Source organism: Ictalurus punctatus, chromosome 11 (assembly GCF_001660625.3).
Source record: "Ictalurus punctatus breed USDA103 chromosome 11, Coco_2.0, whole genome shotgun sequence".
NCBI lineage: Eukaryota > Metazoa > Chordata > Actinopteri > Siluriformes > Ictaluridae > Ictalurus > Ictalurus punctatus.
The window spans coordinates 27,700,166-27,724,506 of record NC_030426.2 but is presented as its reverse complement, the minus strand read 5'-3'; the positions used below and the strand labels follow the sequence as shown (position 1 = coordinate 27,724,506).

At 39.1% G+C, this 24,341-nt stretch overlaps 1 protein-coding gene across 1 annotated transcript; it reads left to right on the top strand.

The window, feature by feature from the left end:
* Positions 1-396: 396 nt before the first annotated feature.
* LOC108272228 (transmembrane protease serine 9) lies at positions 397-17,037 on the top strand. The gene is made up of 14 exons (XM_017480525.2): positions 397-526; positions 1,854-1,874; positions 1,958-2,126; positions 2,215-2,483; positions 3,764-3,909; positions 4,035-4,227; positions 6,063-6,065; positions 8,762-8,836; positions 10,024-10,044; positions 10,171-10,339; positions 10,435-10,706; positions 10,981-11,126; positions 11,519-11,719; positions 16,828-17,037. Exons 1-13 carry the CDS (start codon positions 466-468, stop codon positions 11,711-11,713), a joined length of 1,740 nt encoding a protein of 579 aa, XP_017336014.2. The 5' UTR covers positions 397-465; the 3' UTR covers positions 11,714-11,719; positions 16,828-17,037.
* Positions 17,038-24,341: the final 7,304 nt, after the last annotated feature.

Sequence of the window (24,341 nt, the reverse complement as noted above, 5' to 3'; positions counted from 1 at the left end):
ACATCACTTAAATGAAAAGTCTAGTGACTTCGTTAAGTTTTGCTCACAAGTCACCCTGCAGTTCTACATATTTTTCTTAATGAAGCAGACTGTTGAACCAGGTTTACAGTCATTCTTGTTTATTTCTTTCAAAGAGTAAATTACCTTTACATTTTTTCTGGGAGGAAACATTTGTGTATCAATTGTTAAATAAATAAATAAATAAATAAATAATTAAATAAAAATTGCTTAATATAATATTGTACTGTATGTACTGGTGTTCTCTCAGGTACACTGCTATTGTTGATACTAAAAAGTTCCTATCATGACTGTGCACTAATCCTTACAACATTTCCTATTAAGTGTGCACATACAGGATTTCCCCCTGGCTATTGTTCACACAGTATACACCTGACATTCCTGTCCAACCAGTGACTGGAGAGAATATAAAAGACAGCATGATTAGACAAAAAGGGGATCATTGCCATGAGCGCAGATATGCTGAAGTTGGGGTGCATGGTCTTGGCACTGCTTTTACTTGTAAAAGGTAAGACATCTGTGATAGCTCTAACAAGCTTATCAGCATTTATCTGTATTGTTACAATGCCTGAGACGAGAATTGAAGATACATACACCTCAAGAAATGTTTGCAGCTATATTAGTTTAACAAAAAAAATTAAACTAAATAAGAATATAATGATTAAAAATAAAAATCGTTATTTAACCATCTCCTTATATCATTAGAGAGCAATCTTTACACATAGTTTTAGAGATGTATTTGCTGAGTGTATATAGTTAAAGGAATGCCTAGAGCATATACATGTTTCCTCTGACTCTGGTATATTGTTCTATCACTTGACATCTAATAAAAAAAAAAAAACAGGTTCTCAGGCTAAATGTTTTTTTTTTATTATTATTATTTACACGGAGAAGAAAACTATGTGTCAGTTTTCCACTGAACTATACAACTAATCAACTATAATAATAATAATAATAATAATAATAATAATAATAATAATAATAATAATAATAATAATTATTATTATTATTATTATTATTATTATTATTATTACTTAATTTATTCATATTTTTGTATTCGCCATTGGTTAGAAAAATAATAAAACTGCTGTTTATTTTAAACAGCAAATAAATAAATGTAAAGAATAAAAGTAAAAAAAATAAAAAATAGATCAGCAGAAAGCGCTCACAACGTTAATAATAAAGTGTGATGCTGGGTGAAGATTATCACAATATCATCATATTCTTAATGACATATTCCAAATGAAAGTAAACGCTGCATTTTTTAAAAACACATACCACTTTTGATGTCATTGTTTGGTATTTTGTTGGTTCACATGTTTCTTATTCTGATGTGCTAGATGTCTTTCGTGATTTTTTTTCCCCCGAATTCAAGTGACAAATGATTAAACAGAGGAACAAAAGATCGTTTATACAAAGTGTTATTTCATAAAAGGCAACAGCTGTTTATCAGGTCTTGTCTTCTCATGAAAAAAAAGTAATTTTTTCCAGACAAAGTGGCATCTTACAAAAGTATAAAGTTATTTTTTAGGCAAGGTGGCAGCTCATCAAAAAATAATGCTTTTGTTTTTGTTTTTTGTGTTTATTTTATACAGACAAATAGGGATCTCATGAACAACAGAATAAAGGTTTTTTTTGAGACAGAAAAGTGTTATCTCTGTAAAACAAAAAAAAATGTATCAGATAAATAAGGCATCTCAGAAAATAATTTTTTTTTTCAGCCTTTAAAAAATACATTCTACACGAACTAAAAGTTCGGACAGAATGGAGTCCACTGATGTGTCACATTAATGATATGGTATTGAATTCGTATTGTATTCTCTTTCCTATCGCAGGTTCTCTTGGCCAACTAAACAGTAAGTGCTTCTGTTGGTCTTCCTCTCACAGTGGTCATCAAAAACGAGCTATGATTAGCAGTAAGATTTCTCTCTTTTCTCAGCATGTGGTCGTGCACCTTTAAACAACCGTATTGTGGGTGGGCAAAGTGCCTCAGCAGGGGCGTGGCCATGGCAGGTTAGTTTACATAGCCCGGTTACCAGTGGACATTTCTGTGGAGGATCCCTCATTAACAAGGACTGGGTTATGACCGCAGCGCACTGTTTCGAAAGGTTAATATCACACACATTTACATAACACATTTACATTACTAATGGAACTAGCTGAACAAGTGACTGGATATCTTTTGTCTTTGTCCAGCATTGGAACTTCTGGCCTGGTTGTGTATTTGGGGAAGCAGACTCAGGTGGGCGTTAACCGCAATCAAATCACCAGAAGTGTCACCAAGATTATCCGCCACCCCATGTACAACAGCATCACTTATGATAATGACATCACCCTGCTGCTTCTGAGCTCCTCTGTGACCTTCACGAACTACATCAGACCCGTGTGCCTGGCTGGTCAAGGCAGCAGTTTCCCTTCTGGTACTCAGTGCTGGATCACAGGCTGGGGAAACATTGCCTCTGGAGGTATGTTCATTCATGTACACTTAGCCGCTTAGCTGCTTTGTGTAGAACCGAGGGTGCTTCCTTGGGGGTGTCCACTGACAATTCATTAAGCCAATGTCTGACGGAAATACGGAATATATATATAGCATCAACCAGTTTCTGCACTCGTGTGGCGCTTATCAAATATATCAGAAATTCAGCATTGTTACATTACCATTACACATATAAACAAATGCTCCAGTACACTTCATTCACAATTACATCAATACCGATACATTGAAAGCAATACATATTAAGATATGTATATCTTATATACATATCTCCATATGCAGATTATGCAAATGACCTGAATGTAGTTGAGTAAAAGTGTCTGAGAAAGGATTTTTATTTTTATAAAGTAACATGATGATATATGAACTCTAATAGGAGTCTAGTGTATCACCAATATGTATATTGCTGCATAAATAATCCTAGATGTAAATATCAGATTAATCACTCATTGATCAATTTGGTTTAATTGAACAATAATGTTTCCACACACATTATTCAGAGTGTCTAAAATAGCACTTGATCCAGTGCATCTGTTATATTGCATGATATTTATATATCACGCTCTGACTGACACTCGTGAGCACAACTTGAAGCGACAAGTTGAAAATCAACATCAAGGTTATGAAATTGTAATTTGTGTGAACGATGTTGGCGAATTTATCAGACTTTTAAGTCACTATTTTGATGCTGTTGAATTACTAAAACAATGGAAATGTTTGGGTTTTTTTGTTAATTTGATGCCTTCTCCAGTAAAGAAAGTGTAAAGAATGTAAAAATCATAAAGAATTCCTATGGTTTGATTATTATGGTTAGATAACATTTTAAATTTTAACCATAAAAAATTCACCCCTTAAGATAAACAATGTCTCTGATTACGATGTGTAACATTCGATGTCCATCATGCAGGAAGAAATCTTTAAAGGCATAACATTATCAGTTAATTAACAGTGTCATGGTTATATATTCAATAATACAGCTCGAGAGAGAAAGAAAGAGAGAGAGAGAGAGAGAGAGAGAGAGAGAGAGAGAGAGAGAGAGAGAGAGAGAGAGAGAGAACAGATTATTAGGTATGCTCCTACCTTTCAGTTTAAAAGGGTGTACATGCAAGCAGGGACTCTGGCAGGTCTAGCTATAACAGTAAAACTAAAAGGAAGAGCCAAAAGGTAACACAGGTATGATGGCATGCTGGGACATACTGTAATACACAACAAATGTTAGTGACTTCTCTGTGTTTGTGTTTGTGTGTGTAGTGTGGCTGCCTTCTCCTGGTGTGCTGCAGGAGACACAGGTTCCTGTCATTAGCAGAACTCAGTGTGACAAGCTACTGGGACCAGGAGTCATTACCAACAACATGATCTGTGCTGGATTATTACAAGGAGGCAAAGACACCTGCCAGGTACACCCAGATTCCTCAGAACAGTCCTCAGAACTACTTTTAGCCAGCAGTATTTGATCCAGAGTATTTGACATACTTGTACATATCATTTCAGTTCAAGTTTCTCTTTATCTATTTCCTGAAAGGGGGACTCCGGAGGTCCGATGGTGACTAAACAGGGTGCGGTCTGGATTCAGGCTGGTATCACTAGCTGGGGTATAGGCTGTGCTAATAGAAATTCACCTGGTGTGTACACAATGGTGTCCCAATACCAGACCTGGATAACCAGCATCATCAAAACAAACCTACCTGGCTTTGTCGGCTTTCCCGCTGTGGGTTAATCCAAGGTAAAGCGCACATATTTAAACTTGTCTGTTACAACACTTTTTTAAATCTCTGAAATCTCACAGGTTATAACATCAGGCTTGTTGTGCAGTGAGAAGTGAGGGTGTGAGAGTATATTGAAAACTGTGTAGAAGTTTGCTGAGTAAGGCCAGAATGATTAATTAAAACAATTTTGCTACCTGGGATTTTTAAAATACCTTCTCTATTCCAACCAAAAAAAACAAAGAAAAACACTTTCCTTCCCTTTCTCACTATCTAACAAAAAGCAGGAGAAAAAGGCATATTTCCCCCAAAGAAAAGCACTCATCCCTACAGTGTCCAGGCAACAATAACAACAATAACAATTTATCTATTCTGTCAGCGTGAAAATATCTGATGTCTAATGTTATAAATGTAAAGAAGCTAATAAATTATATACATATGTCAAATACAGCTGAACATACAGTACAAAGCTAGCATAAAGCCACAATGTAAAATTCTGCTGGCATTGAGCTGAAAATGGAGTACAAAAGCTTGTGTAATGTTGTATTATACAAAGTTTAAAGACTGTTCTATAGCTAAGAATAAACCGCGTATCCAATATATATATATATATATATATATATATATATATATATATATATATATATATATATATATATATATATATATTCATATATTCATATATGAATATATATATATATATATGAATATATATATATATATATATATATATATATATATATATATATATATATATATATATATATATATATTCTGAAATGTACAAAAGTGGGTGTTGACTGTTAATGGGACTGACGTGATGGGATCAAATGTGCCAGGAGTCTCCCTTTTATAGTCTTCAAAAATTTGATATGATTCATGATCTGGCAATTGGATCTGGTTCTCTTCTGGGAGATCCTAAATGTCAAAATACATCCAGGGTCATAATGGTTTCTCAACTAGCCCTAGGTGTTTGTCACTACAGCATTATTTAGCGGGATAATAATTACCTGTTAATGCTCTTAGTACAGAACAGAATTGTATAGCCCTTTTTAACAATTGTAACAGAAGCCAGGGATGCTGACGAAGATGAAACTCTGGGGAGGAACCAAGACTCTACCCATTCTCCTCTGGCCAGCAATGCGAAAATTTTTACATTGAGGAGTCTGGGAATTCTAATTTATATACGGTTTATAAAGATATACGTCTGTTAGTTTTCAACAGAATCAGTATAAATGTTTCTTTTAGCAGTATGTAAGGTCAGAGGTCAATTAATGAATGTCAGAGATAAGAGGCTGAGATGAATGCAGATGAAGTTAGAACGGTTTATTAAACATTCGGCAGACAAATCCAAAACGTTAAGCAAGTTCAAAGCCAAAAAACAGGCAGAGGTCAGCCGTTCAGTAATGCACACAAGTGTAGTAAAAACCAAAAATATGGAAACCAGGAAACAATCAAAGTCAAAAACCAGTGTAGCGATATTATGAGTAAAAGGCTTGGGTCAGAGAACGCACAACAGAGTTACTTTACATCGTGTTTAGGAGTGAAAATCGTGTGTGTAATTGGGAAGAGGTGAGGGTAATCAAAAGTCCAGGGATTGAGAACATGTTAGGGGTGATGTATTCTGGGAAGTGTAGTCTGGGGCTGTAGTCTCTAGGGAAGTGTGTTCTGGGAAACTGAGTTCATGGATGGAGTTGACCTGACAGGAGCGTGTTGTCTGCCATGAACCTGACTAGAATGATAAGCGGTATAGAAGATGGATAGATGGATGGACCACACATTCATCAAAATCCATCCTGGAAACTTCTTTATTCATCTCACTATAATAATGTGTATTTGTGTCTCAGCAGGTGCTAACTCAAATAGAAGACAGAAGATGTGAACTTTTACTGTTACATACCTCCAATTTTAACACCCACTTTTATAATGATTTGTTTTTCTGTGATGTAAATGTAAAAAGATGTAAATAATGAGTTTTAAACTACATGTTTGGGTAATGTGATAATCTTGTATCTATGATCTATACTGGATAATGGAATTATTGGAAATATGTTTATCCTGCAATAATTAATCATAATAACGGCCATGAATAAATAAATAGCACCATTACCCTAATGAGTCATCATTTCTGTTATCATTTTGTAGAAAAAACAGATCGTTATCAATTCCATTTTAGCTCAAGTATACATTCAGTCATTCAGACATCTTCAGTAAGGGTTTGGGTGATGGTGGATTTAGGCATAAAGCATGCCTTTGGGAGGTCAGAGGAAACTGGAGAACCTGACGGAAAACCAGACTAGGTCTATTCCTTTAGGATTTTCTGGTAGAGAGCAGAATTCATGTTTCCCTCAATTATTACAAGTTGTCCAGGCCCTGAAGCACCAAAGCATCCCCACAGCATCACACTTCCTCCACCATGCTTGACTATATGGTGTTTTTTTTAATGGATTTGGGTGTTTGGTTTAAGCCAGATGTAACAAGACCGCTGTTCCACTTTTGACTCATCAATGCACAGAACATTCTCCCAAAAGGTTTGAAGATTATCAAGGTGTGTTTTGGCAAAATTCAGATGAGTATTAATGTTCTTCTGCGTTAGCAGTGGTTTTCACCTCACTACTCTTCCATGGAGCCATTTTGGCCCAGTGTCTTTCTGATAGTGGAGTCATGAACAGTGATCTTTATTGATGCAAGAGAGGCCTGTAGGTCCTTTGATGTTGTCCTTGGTTCTTTTGTGATTTCCTGGATGAGTTGTCGCTGTGCTCTTAGAGGAACTTTGGAAGGTTCACTACTATGAAGAGCTTTTCCATTTGGAGATAATGGCACTCACTGTAGTTTTTGGAGTCCCACAGCCTTTGAAATAGGTTTGTAACCCTTCCCAGACTGATGTATTTCAATCACCTATTTCCTCATCATTTCTAGAATTTCTCTCAACTTTACCACAGTGTGTTACTGCGTAAGATCTTTTAACCAACTTCTTGCTGTTGAAAAAGTTCTATTTAAGTATTGATGTGATTGAACAGGGTTTGCAGTAAACAGACCTGGTTGTTTCTAGTCCAGCTGAACACCATTTTGAATGGAGTTTAATAGATTTGGGGAATTAGTAACTACGGGGGCAAATACATTTTCACACAGGCCCAGTTGGTATTGGATAACTTTTTTGCTTCAATAAATAACATTATAACTAATTGATTCTCCACATGACTCCACATGCCGAAGTCTCCTTGGGTAAGACACTGAACCCCAAGTTCAAGCTAGTTCAAGTGCCTTGCATGGCAGCTCTGCTACAAATTGATGTGTGTGTGTGTGTGTGTGTGTGTGTGTGTGTGTGTGTGTGTATATGTATGTATATTAGTTAAAAACCCCATGATTCATAGCTAGAACATGTTCACCAAACCTGAAACACAACAATGAGCCATTCCTAATCACTCAAGCAGGAGATATTTAAACACAGCTTTACACATACGCACGCACATACAGACCACATGTATATGTAGTTTCATTAAAAAGTTACAAAACATTTATGTAATAAAAAAACAAAAAAACAAACAAAAAAAAAAAAAAACCATTTAAGAACATTTTCACGTTACCACAAACCACTGAAAATGAATTATCACCAAACGTATGAGGCTGGACTATTTAAGTCGGTTCAGCTATACAAACAGAGCTATGCGAATCAAATTGAACTGCAATTGCATTTTGAAGGTCATTACTGGCGATCTGATTGGTGAATTTCGATCATTTATGAATTATTACTGATGACTTCTGTCATTAAAGCAGTGCTCACTGAAAAGTGCTGCATTGTATGTTCTGTCATAGTTCAAAAAGTATTATATATATATATATATATATATATATATATATATATATATATATATATATATATATATATATATATATATATTACACAGTTCTGAAGTAAATCTGGAATTTCGTTCAATTTTGGCATAATGTGTTACTTTTTAACCAACTTCCCACTGTTGATAAAGTTTTGTTTAAGGTCTGTTTAAGAACTTTTTTCTTCAGTAAATAACATCATTTAAAAACTGTATTTTGTGTTTACTCAGGTTGTCTTTGTTTTATCTCAGATTTTGTTTTGCAAATACTTTTTCACAGCACTGTATACTATAGCATGTATGTATGAATATACTTTAGATTTTTGTTCTTACTTTTGCTGGCATGCTTAATTATTATACTTGTCTTTTTGTAGCAGTTTCTTGTCAATTCTTTTTAGATTTTACATTATAATTTTCTTTTTTTACTACTATTAATTTTATTTTTTATTACTGTTAGCATTTTTTTTCAAATCTTTTATTCTTTGTGTTTTTTTTAAATAAGAGCTCATAAATAAATATAGTTTTTTATTATTATTATTAGTGGTAGTAGTAATAGCAGTAGTAGTAGTAGTAGTATTATTATTATTAGTAGTAGTACCAGCCAGTAACAATCAGGAAGGGGAGGAAGAATGCAAAGCTAAAGGTTACTGAGAACAAATGCCAAAGGAGACAGAGACAATATAAAATAGAGTGTGAGGAGAGTTTATGAACAGAAAGTGACAGAGTGGTGAGTGCAGATATGATGAGGTCCGGGTGTGTCGCTTTGGCCCTGCTCTTATTTGTAAAAGGTAAGTCATCTGTAATTTAATCTGTGTTTATTTCAATGCAATAAACTGTGAGCTAATTTAATTCATTTAATGAAAATATTTCATTATAAAGATATTTGTGTAAACATTGGACATGAAAAAATAAGTATAGGTCAAATTATTATTATTATTGTTTTTATTATTATTATTATTATTATTGTTGTTATTATTATTATTATTATTATTATTATTATTATTATTATTATTATTATTATTATTATTATTATTATTGTTAAAGAGCAACACATCATTCTTTTTATCCATTTATAGTTACATTTAAACTAGTTCCTGTTGCGACTTATGTTTTAACAGCTATACACAGTCGTTCCCCCACCAGCCTCTCTTTATTCTCTCCACTGACGTTAATAAGACACACACACACACACACACACACACACACAAAAGATTTGGGGAAAACTTACAGAGGTTAAAGTTACAGCTTTACCTCTGACTGTTACAAAGCGTTTGCACTGGAGACTCCTTCCATACATGTTAAATAAACGTCTCCTTACAGAAAACTTCGTCATATTAACGTTTGCACATGTTTTTAAATCTGTTTATGCTGCGTCTCTGCCGTACAAGCCTATATTATTGTAAACCTGCGATTTGCCCTCTGACCAATCAGAATTAAGAATTCAACAGCACAATGCCATAATTTCAGTTATATTTCCATTTTCCTTAGTATTTATTTCTTTGCTCAGTTACAAACCTTCTGTGTCCTACTGATAAGGTCCGAGTCCAAACAAGAAAAACAGCTCTTTAGTTGGTTTCTGATCTATAAAGTTAAGAACATGGGGAAGTCACTGGTGTTAAATAAACCCACTGAACCTGTTCTTAGTAATCTCTTTCCTAAGTGAATGATGTGAGACTTAGCCTTGTGATGTGAGACTGAGACTTGAGCCTTAGCGTTGGTTATAGTTAAAACAAAAAATGATTTGCAGAATAAACACATCAGTCATTTTTGCACATGATGAACAAAGAAATGTTGATAACAGATTATAATATATTCCACAAGCACAGGTATGAACTGTGCCGTTCCACTCAGCTGAATTGTGGAATGTACTTGTCTGATTACACATCTTGTTATTGTTATAAAACAAATCAGATAACTAAAATACTATGACTACTCTGTATTAAACTTGTTAAATGTTTGCTCTGCCTCACTACAGGTTCGTTTTGCCAGCTGAATGGTAAGTACTTCTTTTGTTTATGTTCTTTTCTTCTACAAAGAAGAATATAATGTTTAAGTTGACACAGTAAGTAGCTTTATTTATTTATTTACAATACCATTGTAACGCGTATCTCTCTTTTCTCAGTATGTGGTCGTGCGACTTTAAACAACCGTATCGTGGGTGGACACAGCGCCACATCTGGTGCGTGGCCATGGCAGGTCAGTTTGCACACCCTTTCCTCTGGCAGCCATTTTTGTGGAGGATCCCTCATCAACAACCTCTGGGTCATAACCGCAGCGCACTGTTTTGAAAGGTCTTCATGTCTCATTCACGTTTTTGTATATAATAATAAACCGACAGTGAATAAAAGGTATGAATCTTTTTTTTTTCTCCTTGTATGGAATACAGCTTCTCTGATCCTAGTGACCTGGTGGTGTACTTGGGGAGAGAGACTCAGGAGGGCTACAATCCCAATGAGATCTCCAGAGGTGTTACAAAGATCGTCAATCACCCCAAGTATGACACAGAAACCAAAAACAACGACATCACTCTGCTGCGTTTGAGTCGCACTGTCACCTTCACAAACTACATCAGACCTGTGTGCCTGGCTGGTCAGGGCAGCAGTTTTGTCTCTGGAACTAGATGTTGGATCACAGGATGGGGAGACATCAATTCTGGAGGTAACACCCATGTATGCACATACACACAAACACCAAAACTCCACACAGTGACCTGAGCTCAAGATCGAACCTAGGACGCTGCAACACTACTCACTGCATCACCTTGCCTCCCCTGTGTATTTGACTAGAACATACCTTTTCATTTCTTTGAAACTTATGAAAATGTCTATTTTTCCTTAGGAACCTCAGATGTCTCGCAGATATGTGAGATTGGTTAATACACAACAAATGATCTGCTACTGAAGCTTAATTGTGTGTTTGCGTGTGTGTATAGTGTGGCTGCCCTCTCCTGGTGTGCTGCAGGAGGTAGCAGTCCCACTTGTTTCTAGAAGTGTGTGCACCAAGCTACTGCAACCTCGAGCCATTACCCAGAACATGATTTGTGCTGGATTCCTGGAAGGTGGAAAAGACACCTGCCAGGTACACACAGAGCCACATATGCTGTACAATGCTTTATTCAGAGTTGAGTTACATTTAACCAGAGCAACTTAAACTTTTATCGCATTCATACATCAGAGCAATTGAGGGTTAAGGGCCTTGCTCAAGAACCCAACAATGGCAGCAGTGCTGGGGTTTGAACTCACAACCTTCTAAGCAGTAGACCAACACCTTAACCATTCAGCTACCACCGCCCTATACAGACATAAGCGCTGTTCAACAGCCAGTTGAGAGTTACGCATGCGGGGCAAAAAGAAATAAAAGAGTGATAAAATAGCCTGCATCCCATGTAGTTCAATTTACTATCAGTTTATGGTTCCAGTGAATGTACATAGATTTTAAGTCTCTCTCTCTTTCTCTCTCTCTCGCTGAAGGGCGATTCTGGAGGTCCGATGGTGACTAAGCAAGGTGCGATCTGGATTCAGTCTGGTATCACTAGCTGGGGGGTAGGTTGTGCTCAGCCTGGCTTACCTGGTGTGTACACAATGGTGTCGCAGTACCAGGCCTGGATATCCAGCCTCATCAAAACAAACCTACCTGGCTTTGTCAGGATTCCCTCTGCAGGCTAGTCCAAGGTAAGACACACATACACAAAGATCCATCCACAAAATGCAGTAATGACTGTATCTAGTAAACACTTGAACCAGCCTTGGGTCTTTGACAATGAAGCAATTCCCATTGGGATAAAGTCATCTTCCTGATGTTTTGCTAAATATTATTTATATAATTTCACACACTCACTCCACAGTATAAAGAGACTGTTGTATGCCAGACAGGAAACGTTAGGTGCATTATTAGACCTAATTGGTCTACAAATACTTAAACATGTTAAATAAATGAAAGTACTCACAGCGATTGCACTTTGAATTTCTTTTTTTCCATTCTGACACATGCAAGATGCTAATAAAAATGAGATTTCCATCCTAAATGCAGATGTTTGATTAACTGGATTGTTTGCTTCAACAATTTGCTGGTATTTGGCTTCTTTCATGTTGCCCAGTGAAGGCAATAGGCTGTCCTGTTCTACTTTATTTAATGTTATTTCTTTAGAGAGTCATTTCAAAATGGAAAAAAATATTCCACTGTAATATTCTTAAAGTTGATGTTGAAATACAGCAAAACGAGACAGTTATGGGGAGTGAATACTTTCTGGAAGCACTGTATATTTTACATGTATCCTGTAGCATACAGGAACTTCTACCAACAAAGGCTAGATCAAAAAACTGCTAGAACAGAAACACCACTCACTGATGCCTCAAGACTAAACATGTTAATTAGAGGTAGAAGAAAAACATACTATAACCAGGAGGAACTGTTTCATTTATCCAAAAATAAAAGCTTACTAGAACCAAGTAGGCTCTTACATTTTCATGCACTATTTGCTGTGATATAACATATGACACAAGGTTAAATAAAATGCCATTTGACTGGTACAGCCTGTGTTTGGAGAACAGCAGTTGTGGAATGTAAAACAACAAGTCAACTGACCTTTTTGTGGTTCTGTAAGATGGCATACATGATAAAAAAAAATTTTCAGAGAAGGCGAACAAAACATTTTTCAGCTTTATAGACAATCACAGAGTTACTGATGCATCTCTAGAATGTGGAAGAACAATAAGTTGGTAGAATAAACAAGAAATATCTCAGCACAAAGCTGAAACATGGCAACATGCAAAGTGTGTTCTTCTCTGTCGTACATATATATTTTATGCATACTTACGCTACATTTGATGTCTAAGATGAGAAGTGAAATGTTCAGAGTGTCATGTGATTGAATTTCCAGAATTGAGAAACTTCAAACAGGTTTTGCAATGCAATTATAGCTACAGTTTATACAGTACTAAGAGACACAGTGGTGTCCATCCTATGTCCAAACCTAAAGGAGTAGGAGTTTGATTTTGTCTATGAGAGAGCTTTTGGCACTGGAAGTGTATTTGGGCAGTGAATATATTAAAACTACATAAAACTCTAGCACAACTGTATATAGATGGAGATAAATTTAATCGTCACAGTAACAAGCTGTACGTGTTGCTCCTGGGGTAGCAGTGGGTCTGACACGTTCTGCTCGCTGGACCGACCTGGACCGTCCTGGTGTCCTGCTTCTAGAGTTCTTGTGGGTTGGATGGCAGTCATCTTTGCTGGGGATGGCTCCATATGGACAGCCTGGGGACACTTGGAAGCCAGGGAGATAGCATTTGACTGCAGTAGATGCGGGCAGTTTTGGAACTGCGGTTGCGATGACTGTTTTGGAACTGTTTAGACTTTGCACCCGGGTCTCCATCTATAGACAGTTCATGATTTCAGTGGAATAAACTTCATGTTGTGACTGTGCTGAATTTCCTAATTACACAGTTGCACACTTTGTTTTATCATGTAGTACACAGTTATAGAAGGGAATTATTTATAATTATACTATCCGGTTTCACCCAGATGAAAATGGGTCCCCTGTTTGAGTCTGGTTCCTCTCAAGGTTTTGTAGGAAATTTGGTTAAATAAAAATGTAAAAGGAAATTTGGATTAAAAAAAAAAAAAAACAGGTGCGAAGGTATTGTACACAATTGATAAAACTTTATAGTGTTTACTCACCCATAACAGAAGATAAAGCTGTCACTCATCCATGGTGAAAGTAGCTCAAATGTGGATAAGGAGGTAAATTCTAAGAAAATATAGATTCTTCAGTGTAAATGATGAAAAATAATGACACAAATAGTGCCAGTCACGTAATGGATGTAATGGAGACTAGGACAGATGCGATTGCAGATAAGAGCTTTTAATAGAGAGAGGCAGGCAGACAAATCCTAAACATGAGACAATAGCAAGGTCAAGAAACAGGCAAAGGGTCAGGCAATTGGCAAACAGGCATAAACAGGGCAGAGCGTGAATCGAGAACGAGTAACAAGAAGAAAGATCAAGAACCATGAAACAAAACAAGGAACAGGGTATAATCATTTGGTACGGTGATAACACTAATACTTCACAAAGAATGAATGCCTAGAAAACCCTTTTAAACTGTGGCGTGATTGTGTGTGAGACTGGATTCAGGTGTACGTGATTAGAATAAATGAGTGTTCAGGGAATTGCAGTCCATGGCAGGATGGGAAATGTAGTCACTGGTTTGCTGTGATATGACAGGCATAAGAAACAGACTCAGGCAAAAGATAATGAAAATGTATGGCAGCATTAAAATGGAAAACACGAGACTTCTTGGAAATAATAGGAATTTACATTACAAGGATACGTGTGGAGACTTGTGATTGGAGGTGTAAAAGGGGAAATGTGTGATTGGTTAAAGTTGGATAAGAGGAAAATGCATGAAGTAAGCCACTGGTACTTTGGTGCAAGTTACTTCTTCATGTGGTGTGTATCTTTGGTACCAGTTGGTTTGTTTGCTGTCTTGCTTGACTGCTAATAAACCTACCTCATCTGAATCCAGTCTTCAGGAGTTCAGCGGTTTAATTTAGCTTAAGTATAAGTCAGATCGTTTAATTAATTTTATAGTTTGAATTTGTGAGTTAAAAGTGTCAATGTAGGATGGAGAAGCAAAATATCTAATATCTGATCAAAAAACTCAAGCCAAGTTTCTGTCAGAGGTCAAAGAGACGGTCTCTCACACCAAGTTCCTGTCTGAGGTTGAAGAGACGGACTCCCAAGACACGTTCCTGTCTGAGGTCGAAGAGGCGACCTCTCAGGCCAAGTTCCTGTTTGAGGTCGAAGAGACTACCTCCCAAGCCAAGCTCATGTCCGAGGTCGAGGATGACCGTTCAAGTTCCTGTCTGATGTCGAAGAGATGACCTCTCAAACCAAGTTCTTGTCCCAGGTCGAAGAGACAGTCGACCAAAGCTCTGCTCATGCCAAGTTCCTGTCCCAGGCTGAAGAGACGGCCAGCCCAAGCTCTGTTCACGCCAAGTTCTTGTCCCAGGTCGAAGAGACGGCCAACCCAAGCTCTGCTTACGGCAAGTTCCTGTCCCAGGTCGAAGAGATGGCCAACCCAAGCTCTGCTAATGCCAAGTTCCTGTCCCAGGTCGAAGCCAACATCACAAACAACAAGTTCCGATCACACCCGAGTCTGCTGATACGGACAACCAGTTTCTGCTCACGCCTGAAACCGATGTCACGACCAACCGAGTTTTGATCAGGCCCGAGTCTGCTGACATGGACAACCAAGTCCTCACGCCTCAAACCGACGTCACGATTATCCACGTTCTGCTCATGCCTGAAACCGATGTCACGACTAATCAAGTTAGGCTCACACCCGATTCTGTTGACATGACCAACCAATTTCTCCTCATGCCTGAAACTGGCATCACGACCAACCAGGTTCTGCTCATGCCTGAAGTTGACATCATGACCAACCAAGTTATGCTCACGCCAAAGTCTGTTGATACGACCAACCAAGTTCTCCTTATGCCTGAAACCGATGTCACAACCAACCAGGTACTGCTTACGCCTGAAGCCGACGTCACGACCAACCATGTTCTGCTTACACCTGAAGCCATCATCACGACCAACCATGTTCTGCTCACGCCTGAAGCCGACATCACGACCAACCAGGTTCTGCTCACGCCTGAAGCCGACGTCATGACCAACCAGGTTCTGCTCAGACCTGAAACCGATGTCAGAACCAACCAAGTTCTGATCACGCCCGAGCCTGTTGACACGGACAACCAAATTCTGCTCACGCCCGAGTCTGCTGACACGAATAACCAAGTTCTGCTCACGCCCAGTCTGTTAACACAGCCGAACAAGTTCAGCCTGCAGAGTCGAAGGAGGACGACGCTCCACTTTCCTGCTCAGCTGAGGATGCTGCTCAGTCTCCCAGTTCATGTGAAGACATTTTGCCCAGAGGGCCAGGACCGCCGGGGGAGGGATGTATTCTGGCCTTTTGGGAAAAGCGCCCTTCAGGGGGGTTCTGTCATATCACAGCAAACCAGTGACCACATTTCCCATCCTGCACTGTGACCTACAAACATGGCTGCCATGGACTGCAATTCCCAAAACACTCACTCATTCTAATCACGCACACCTGCATCCAATTTCACGCACTCACTACACAATATAAAGAGACTGTTTTCTACAATGTCTTTGCAAAGTATTAGTGTTACCACTGTACCAAGCATTTATGCTTGTTCCTCGTTTTGTTTCATGGTTCTTGATCTTGTTCTTGTTTCTCATTCTCGATTCTAGCCTTGCCATGTTTATGCCTGTTTGCCAATTGGCTGACCCTTTGATTGTTTCTTGACCTCGCTATAGACTTGGGTTTTGGATTTGTCTGCCTGCCTATCTCTCATTAAACTCTTACCTGTATTTGGATCTGTCCTACCTTCATTACGAGGAATACGTGATAGGGTGAAAGTTTGGAATTATGCCAGACTTGGAATTGTATGCGAGACAGGAAACGTTAGGTGCATTATTAGACCTAATGGGTCTACAAATACTTAAGCATGTTAAATAAATGAAAGTACTCACAGCGATTGCACTTTGAATTTCTTTTTTTCCATTCTGACACATGCAAGATGCTAATAGCATTATCCATTGGGATAAAGTCATCTTCCTGATGTTTTGCTAAATATTATTGTCGTAAATTAATTAAATTTTGAAATCTTGATTGCACGTGTCAACACTAAATACAAATCAGGAGTGTTCATGGTTCCTTCTTCTATCGTAATGTGTGTTTGTGTTTCAGCAGGTGCTCATACAGTCACAGCGGATGACAGTACTGATGGTTCTGCCAGCCCATAACACAATTACATACATGAGATAAACATTAGTCTACATATAGTATATATTAGTTTAGAAGAGCATTACTTATGGTGTAATGGAGTAGATGTGATCAAATTGTATGCGGGGAAAAATGCTTGCTTTAACTGATTAATAAATATACAGCAGCATGAGACCCTTGGTTGTTGAGTAATTATTTCTGTGATATATTTGTGTATGTTCACGCTATAATAAACATTTTAAATTGTCAACAGTCCCAAAATATAGTGGATATAAAAAGTTCTCACACCCCTGTTAAAATGCAGGTTTTGGTGATGTAAAAAAATGAATCCAAGATAAATCACATCAGCAATTTTTCCCCTCCTTTTTCCATCTGAAATTACAACATATAAAAATAAAGTGGAGAACGATAAGAAACATTTTAGGGGCGAAAAGGAAAAATAAAAAAGTTACAAGAACTTGGTTGTATAAGTGTACACACTCTTTTATAACTGGGGATGTGGCTGGGTTCAGAATGAACCAAGTAATTATCATACAGCTGTCCTCAATAATATTATACTGATTAACCCCAAATAAAGCTCAGATTTTCCTCACACTTCTTGGTTTTATCTGACTGCTGAAGCCATAGTCGGCAAAGAGCTTACAAAGCATGTACGGTATCTCACTTCATATGTATCAGGAGAGGGGTATAAAAGAATTTCCAAAACATTTGATTTACCATGGAACAGCATGAAGGCAATCAATGACAAGTGGAGAAAATGGTGCACCACAGTGAAATTACCAAGAACACGATATCCCTCCAAAATTTAAAAAACGACAAGACAAAAACTTACCAGGGAGCCTTCCAAGAGACCTACGGCAACATTAAAGGAGCTGCAGGAATTTTGGACAAGCACTGATTACTCTCTGCATGTGACAACAATCTCTCATGTTCTTCACATGTCTGGGCTGTAGGGTAGTGAGGCTGGAAAGAAGCCCTTTCTCACAAAAAACTAAATCACCACAAACCATATGGAAAAATGTCTTATGGTCTGATGAGACCAATTCCAAAAGGGATAATAATTCCAAAGTTCCAAAATATATGTTTGGTGCAACAACAAAAAAAGCACATCACCTAAAGATCACCATACATAGGTGGTGTATGTACATTCACCTGGTGAAGAATGGTAGTGGCAGCATCATGCTTTAAGGTTGCTTTTCTTTATCCAGAGCTGGGGCTTTTATCTAGGCGGAGGGAATCATGAATAGCTACAAATACCAGCCAATTTTAGTGCAAAACCTTCAGGTGTCTGCTAGTAAGCTTAAGATGAAAAGGAATTATATCTTTCCGCACAACAATCACCCAAAGCAAACATCCAAATCAACAAAGGACTGGCTTGACCAAAAGAACATCAGTGTTTTTGAATTGGGTCGTTTCCTCTCTGGTTTGAGTGTCTGGCATCATTCAATATAACCTATAATTAATAATTGCAAAATACAGGTGGGAGAGCGCCCCATTAGGGCCTGGCATCACCTCCCCAGCCAATGTTGTGCACATTCCACACCATCTCTCATTACTGCAGGACCCACCCATGAACATTTCCTTCGTTAATGTCTTAAACCCCAGGTAGTTGGTTGCCATGATTGGTGGATGGGTGAGGCAAGGACTAACTGCCACTCCCACTCTACACTTTTGCCCCATGAATTGAATACTGACAGGCACCAGCAGATATTTGTGAACATCACCATGCACACCCACATTGAATCAGGCTTTGATGGACGGTGGTCTGGTTACACCCCGAATCCACCAAGGTCTGATGTGTACTCTCTTGTGTACTCACTGACACCTGGTATGTTCCTGCTCAATTAGGGGAGGCTTGTGGTGCATCAGGATTGAGGCTAAATATTCCAGCTTCTCTGAGGAAGCACTGAACCCGGAAATGTCCGACTTTCCCACTGCACCGACAATCCCACATAGGCTCCACCTGTGTGGAGAAAGAGGGAGTTAGGGGAGGCATCAGAGGTGCTGAAGAAGGAGAGGAGGGACTGAGGAACTAGTTTTGGGGAAATTGGCCCCCATTTCCATAGTGCAGCGATGGGTGGAGGGGGAGGAGGAGGAGTACAAAAATGAGGGAGAGCAAGAGAGAGAGAAAGGAGGGGCTCACCTGCTTCCATATACGCCATCAGGTGGTGTTCTGACAGCTGGATTGCATCATCTAGCATGGCCAGACGATGACACCAGACCCAGCCATCTTTGGCAGGTGTCTCAAAGCTTTTGGGTGAAGACAAATGGACAGCCAAGCTCACAGAGTGTCAGCGAGTGGAAGTGCTGAGGGCGTTATTCAGGTTTGTGGCCGACTCGTTGCCATATCGCACATTTCAGGTCTGGGTACTCCAGCAGGTTCACTACTGCAAGCTGCTGGGCCATGAGCTGAGATTCCCTTGACAGGAGCGGCAGCAACCACCCACTGGGGCTTGGGTCAGCCCCATGTTACCACGGCACACTCAAACAAGGAACGCTTCTGGATCATCCTGCGGACCGATTGCCATAGCGGCCACTGAGGATGCTGCTGGAGTACCTGCATAGGAGTACCCATGAGTACCCAGGCTCCAGAGCACCTGCCAGTCCTCTGCCTGGGCTTCGAGCAGGGCTTGAATGCTCTGCATATGCTCTTTGCATAGCTTGAGGAGGGCCTGATGTTGGGTCTTGTGGAGGCTGGCGAGGGTCTGGACAATCTGGGCCAGTGGTGAGGACTCCATGACAATGCTCTTCCTTATATCCTGGGTTTCAGCACCAGTGTGCTTTTTCCCCAAGTTTGGGGAGGGAAAGAGGAATCAGGTGGAAACAACTCAAAAGGCACTTTATACTTTTACTTTCGCTTTTCAGTGGTTCAACTTTATACACACACATATGCACTCACACATGGCTCTGTGCATGCCGGCTTTCTCTCTCTTCTCTTGAGCTTTTGCTCCTGAAAACGCAGTGAGAACCAAACAAATCACTTTCCCTATTTACACACAGGCGAGAATCATCACGTGTTACCTGTTGGTTACACCCACCTCCTCGCCGTTCACAGCCGACGCTCTACCACACCCCCTCTGCCACAGTATGAAAAATATAATTTTCTATTTTTTAACTGATAGTAAGATAACTATATAGCCAAGCAAGGCGATTTGTCCATAACTCCTAAATGGTTAAAAAAAATCCTTCTCATCATTATTCACAAAATAACTGATAACCTACACCAGATTCTAAACAAATTTGTTTACAGATTGGTCAGAGGCTACTCCATAAAATCAGATTGTATTGGATTTATTGGCATTGTGCTTCTTGTATTAGGAAATGTTCACACTCAGAAGACAGCGAAGTACCTCAAGGATGACAGAACAAAAAGTTACTCTGGCTGAGTGAAACTCAGGTATGGCAAAGCAGGTAAAGCAGCTATGGCATCTCAACAAACTACACTGGAAACTACACGAATTCACAATACTTTTCTAAAGAAAATACCAGTCCAGTAGTCCAGCTGTTTTGCTTCCACTGAAGAGAAATGCAGTGTGTGTCATGTCACAGCATACCAGTGACTACATTTCCCATCCTGTACAGTGGCCTACCAACATGTCCACCATGGACTGCAATTCACAGAACACTCATGTGTCCAATTTCACACACTCACTCCACAGTATAAAGAGACTGTTGTATGCCAGACAGGAAACGTTAGGTGCATTATTAGACCTAATGGGTCTACAAATACTTAAACATGTTAAATAAATGAAAGTACTCACAGCGATTGCACTTTGAATTTCTTTTTTTCCATTCTGACACATGCAAGATGCTAATAAAAATGAGATTTCCATCCTAAATGCAGATGTTTGGTTAACTGGATTGTTTGCTTCAACAATTTGCTGGTATTTGGCTTCTTTCATGTTGCCCAGTGAAGGCAATAGGCTGTCCTGTTCTACTTTATTTAATGTTATTTCTTTAGAGAGTCATTTCAAAATGGAAAAAAATATTCCACTGTAATATTCTTAAAGTTGATGTTGAAATACAGCAAAACGAGACAGTTATGGGGAGTGAATACTTTCTGGAAGCACTGTATATTTTACATGTATCCTGTAGCATACAGGAACTTCTACCAACAAAGGCTAGATCAAAAAACTGCTAGAACAGAAACACCACTCACTGATGCCTCAAGACTAAACATGTTAATTAGAGGTAGAAGAAAAACATACTATAACCAGGAGGAACTGTTTCATTTATCCAAAAATAAAAGCTTACTAGAACCAAGTAGGCTCTTACATTTTCATGCACTATTTGCTGTGATATAACATATGACACAAGGTTAAATAAAATGCCATTTGACTGGTACAGCCTGTGTTTGGAGAACAGCAGTTGTGGAATGTAAAACAACAAGTCAACTGACCTTTTTGTGGTTCTGTAAGATGGCATACATGATAAAAAAAAATTTTCAGAGAAGGCGAACAAAACATTTTTCAGCTTTATAGACAATCACAGAGTTACTGATGCATCTCTAGAATGTGGAAGAACAATAAGTTGGTAGAATAAACAAGAAATATCTCAGCACAAAGCTGAAACATGGCAACATGCAAAGTGTGTTCTTCTCTGTCATACATATATATTTTATGCATACTTATGCTACATTTGATGTCTAAGATGAGAAGTGAAATGTTCAGAGTGTCATGTGATTAAATTTCCAGAATTGAGAAACTTCAAACAGGTTTTGCAATGCAATTATAGCTACAGTTTATACAGTACTAAGAGACACAGTGGTGTCCATCCTATGTCCAAACCTAAAGGAGTAGGAGTTTGATTTTGTCTATGAGAGAGCTTTTGGCACTGGAAGTGTGTTTGGGCAGTGAATATATTAAAACTACATAAAACTCTAGCACAAGTTTATACAGATGGAGATAAATTTAATCGTCACAATAACAAGCTGTACGTGTTGCTCCTGGGGTAGCAGTGGGTCTGACACGTTCTGCTCGCTGGACCATCCTGATGTCCTGCTTCTGGAGTTCTTGTGGCTTGGAGGCCTGTCATCTTTGCTGGGGATGGCCCCATATGGACAGCCTGGGGACACTTGGAAGCCAGGGAGATAGCATTTCACTGCGGCTTTTCCTTGCCACTGTCACCTCTGGCTTGCTCATTAGGGACAAATTTATCAATTTAAAATTTAGATCTGAAATTCATATATTTCTGTAAAGCTGCTTTGTGACAATGTCCATTGTGAAAAGTGCTATACAAATAAAACGTAATTGAATTGAAACTGAATAAACAGCTTTCTCCATTGACTAGAACAGCAGTAGATCTTCATAAGCCCCCCACTCTGCTAACGACTTGCATCTGGCCAACAGGCTGAACGAGTTGCACTGTCGCTTTGAAAGACTATGGGACAGTCCTGACACTATCCCCTGTGACACCAGCCATCAGCTTCATCTCCAGCCCACCAGTTTCACCACCTACACTGCAGTAGAGGCTGGGGCCTCTCCACAGCTCCATACCTCAATGGTTCCCTCCTTCTCCTCCACCTTCTCCCCCACCACAAGTACAACTCTCTCCATTCTGGAGAAAAACGTTAACAGAATCTTCAAGAGACAGAACCCCCACAAAGCAGCTGGACCAGACTCTGTCTCTCCACCCACCCTGAAGTACTGTGTATACCCTCACATACCCTCTCCTGGACCCTCTGCAGTTTGCCCACAAAGTCAACAGGTTCATTTCAATTCAATTTTATTTGTATAGTGCTTTTTACAATAGACATTGTCTCAAAGTAGCTTTACAGAAATATCAACACGGTATATAGATATTAAATGTGCAAATTTATCCCAACTGAGCAAGCCACTGAGGTGGCGATGGTGGCAAGGAAAAACTCCCTAAGATGTTAAGAGGAAGAAACCTTGAGAGGAACCCGACTCAGAAGGGAACCCATCCTCATCTGGTTAACAACAGATAGTGTGAAAAAGTTCATTATGGATTTATATGGAGTCTGTTTGGCCTTAGAAGCAGCCATAGTCCCAGCAATCTGGAATTGGAGTAGATGAGAGCTCCATCCAGAGGTAGGACATCCTAAATGGATCAGGTAGGTCCGGAGAGCAGAAAGGATCATTATCTCTAGTATCTCCACTCCAGTGTGTGGCTCGACAGAAGGAGAGAGGGAGAGAAAAGATTATTAGGACTGTGCTTAGTGTAACAGAAAGTCTAGTCAGGGTAGGGTTGAGTAAACAAATATGTTTTATGCCTAGACTTAAACACTGAGACTGTGTCTGAGTCCCGAACACTAACTGAAAGACTGTTCCATAATTGTGGGGCTCTATAAGAGAAAACTCTTCCCCCTGCTATAGCCGTCTCTATTCGAGGTACTGTCAAATAGCCTGCAACTTTTGATGCAGGACGACCTCTCCAATGCGCTCGTACTCCTTCAGGATCCAGGATACCTGCGCAGCGACATCAAGGATACAAGCACCAGAAAAACAATGTGTGTGCACCTTACCCTTTGTTGAAGCGACGCGGACATTTCGCACAATGGAGTCCCCAATGATCACAGCGTTTGGTATGGTCTGATGGAGAGGGGAGACGCTGTTCCTGGTTGGGATCTTGAACACTGAAAGTGGATAGGTCCTCACCCGGGGTATGGCTCTCGCCTGTCGCTGCTGGTGCACCCAAGGTCCATGGTGAGTCGGCACCGGCGTGACGGAGACCTCGGCTGGAAATTCTTGTGTGCACGGTCCCTGCACAGAGAAACACACGGCATAGAGGGGCTTGGAGTGGTAATACCACGCTGCGTGCTTACCTTGGATGTGTAGGCAGAGGCACAAGATGTTTCCAGCACGGTTCTTCGCTCCAGTAGCTGGGCCTGTTTGTCGAGTAGGCCGCGGATCTGTTTCTCCACATCCTCCAGTTCCAGCAGCACCATGTGCAGCTCAAGCGAATCCTCATCTGCACTCAAAAGCTTTTATAAAAAAAGGCAGTAAATGAGATAAATGTGAAATGTAAACAAGGCTAGCGGTAAGGTGATGCTAGCGGGCTACAAGCTAGTCGCAGATGTTTGTAAGAACCAATATAACTTAGCAACAGCGCAACGTTACGATTGTTTTATCTAAAGTAGTATCAGTTATATTTGTAAATGTTGTAAAGAAATAACGTAAGGTAATATATATATATATATATATATATATATATATATATATATATATATATATATATATATATATATATATATATTAGGGATGTACCGAATATAATGACAAACTTGGCCGAAAGCCGAAGGCCGAATACCGAACACGTTTTTTCGCATTTTTTCCATTTATTTTGCCATTTTTTTCCACCATTGCATAAATTAAATAGTCAAAATGTGCTTTTTACTATTTTGTCTTGCTTTTCAAAGAAAAAAATCAACTGTTTTTTCCGCTCCCAGTCCATAGTACTACTTCATGTTTCTTGTTTTAACTGTTTTCTGTGACCGCGACTCTGATTCCCTTTGCCTG

Bases quoted from the DNA above. Each gene is read 5' to 3' on its own strand.
- LOC108272228 (XM_017480525.2), top strand. From the start codon at position 466: ATGAGCGCAGATATGCTGAAGTTGGGGTGCATGGTCTTGGCACTGCTT. The intron at 1,875-1,957 runs GTAAGTGCTTCT...CTCTTTTCTCAG, and splicing joins TTCTCTTGGCCAACTAAACA to CATGTGGTCGTGCACCTTTA. The intron at 8,837-10,023 runs GTAAGTCATCTG...GCCTCACTACAG, and splicing joins CCTGCTCTTATTTGTAAAAG to GTTCGTTTTGCCAGCTGAAT.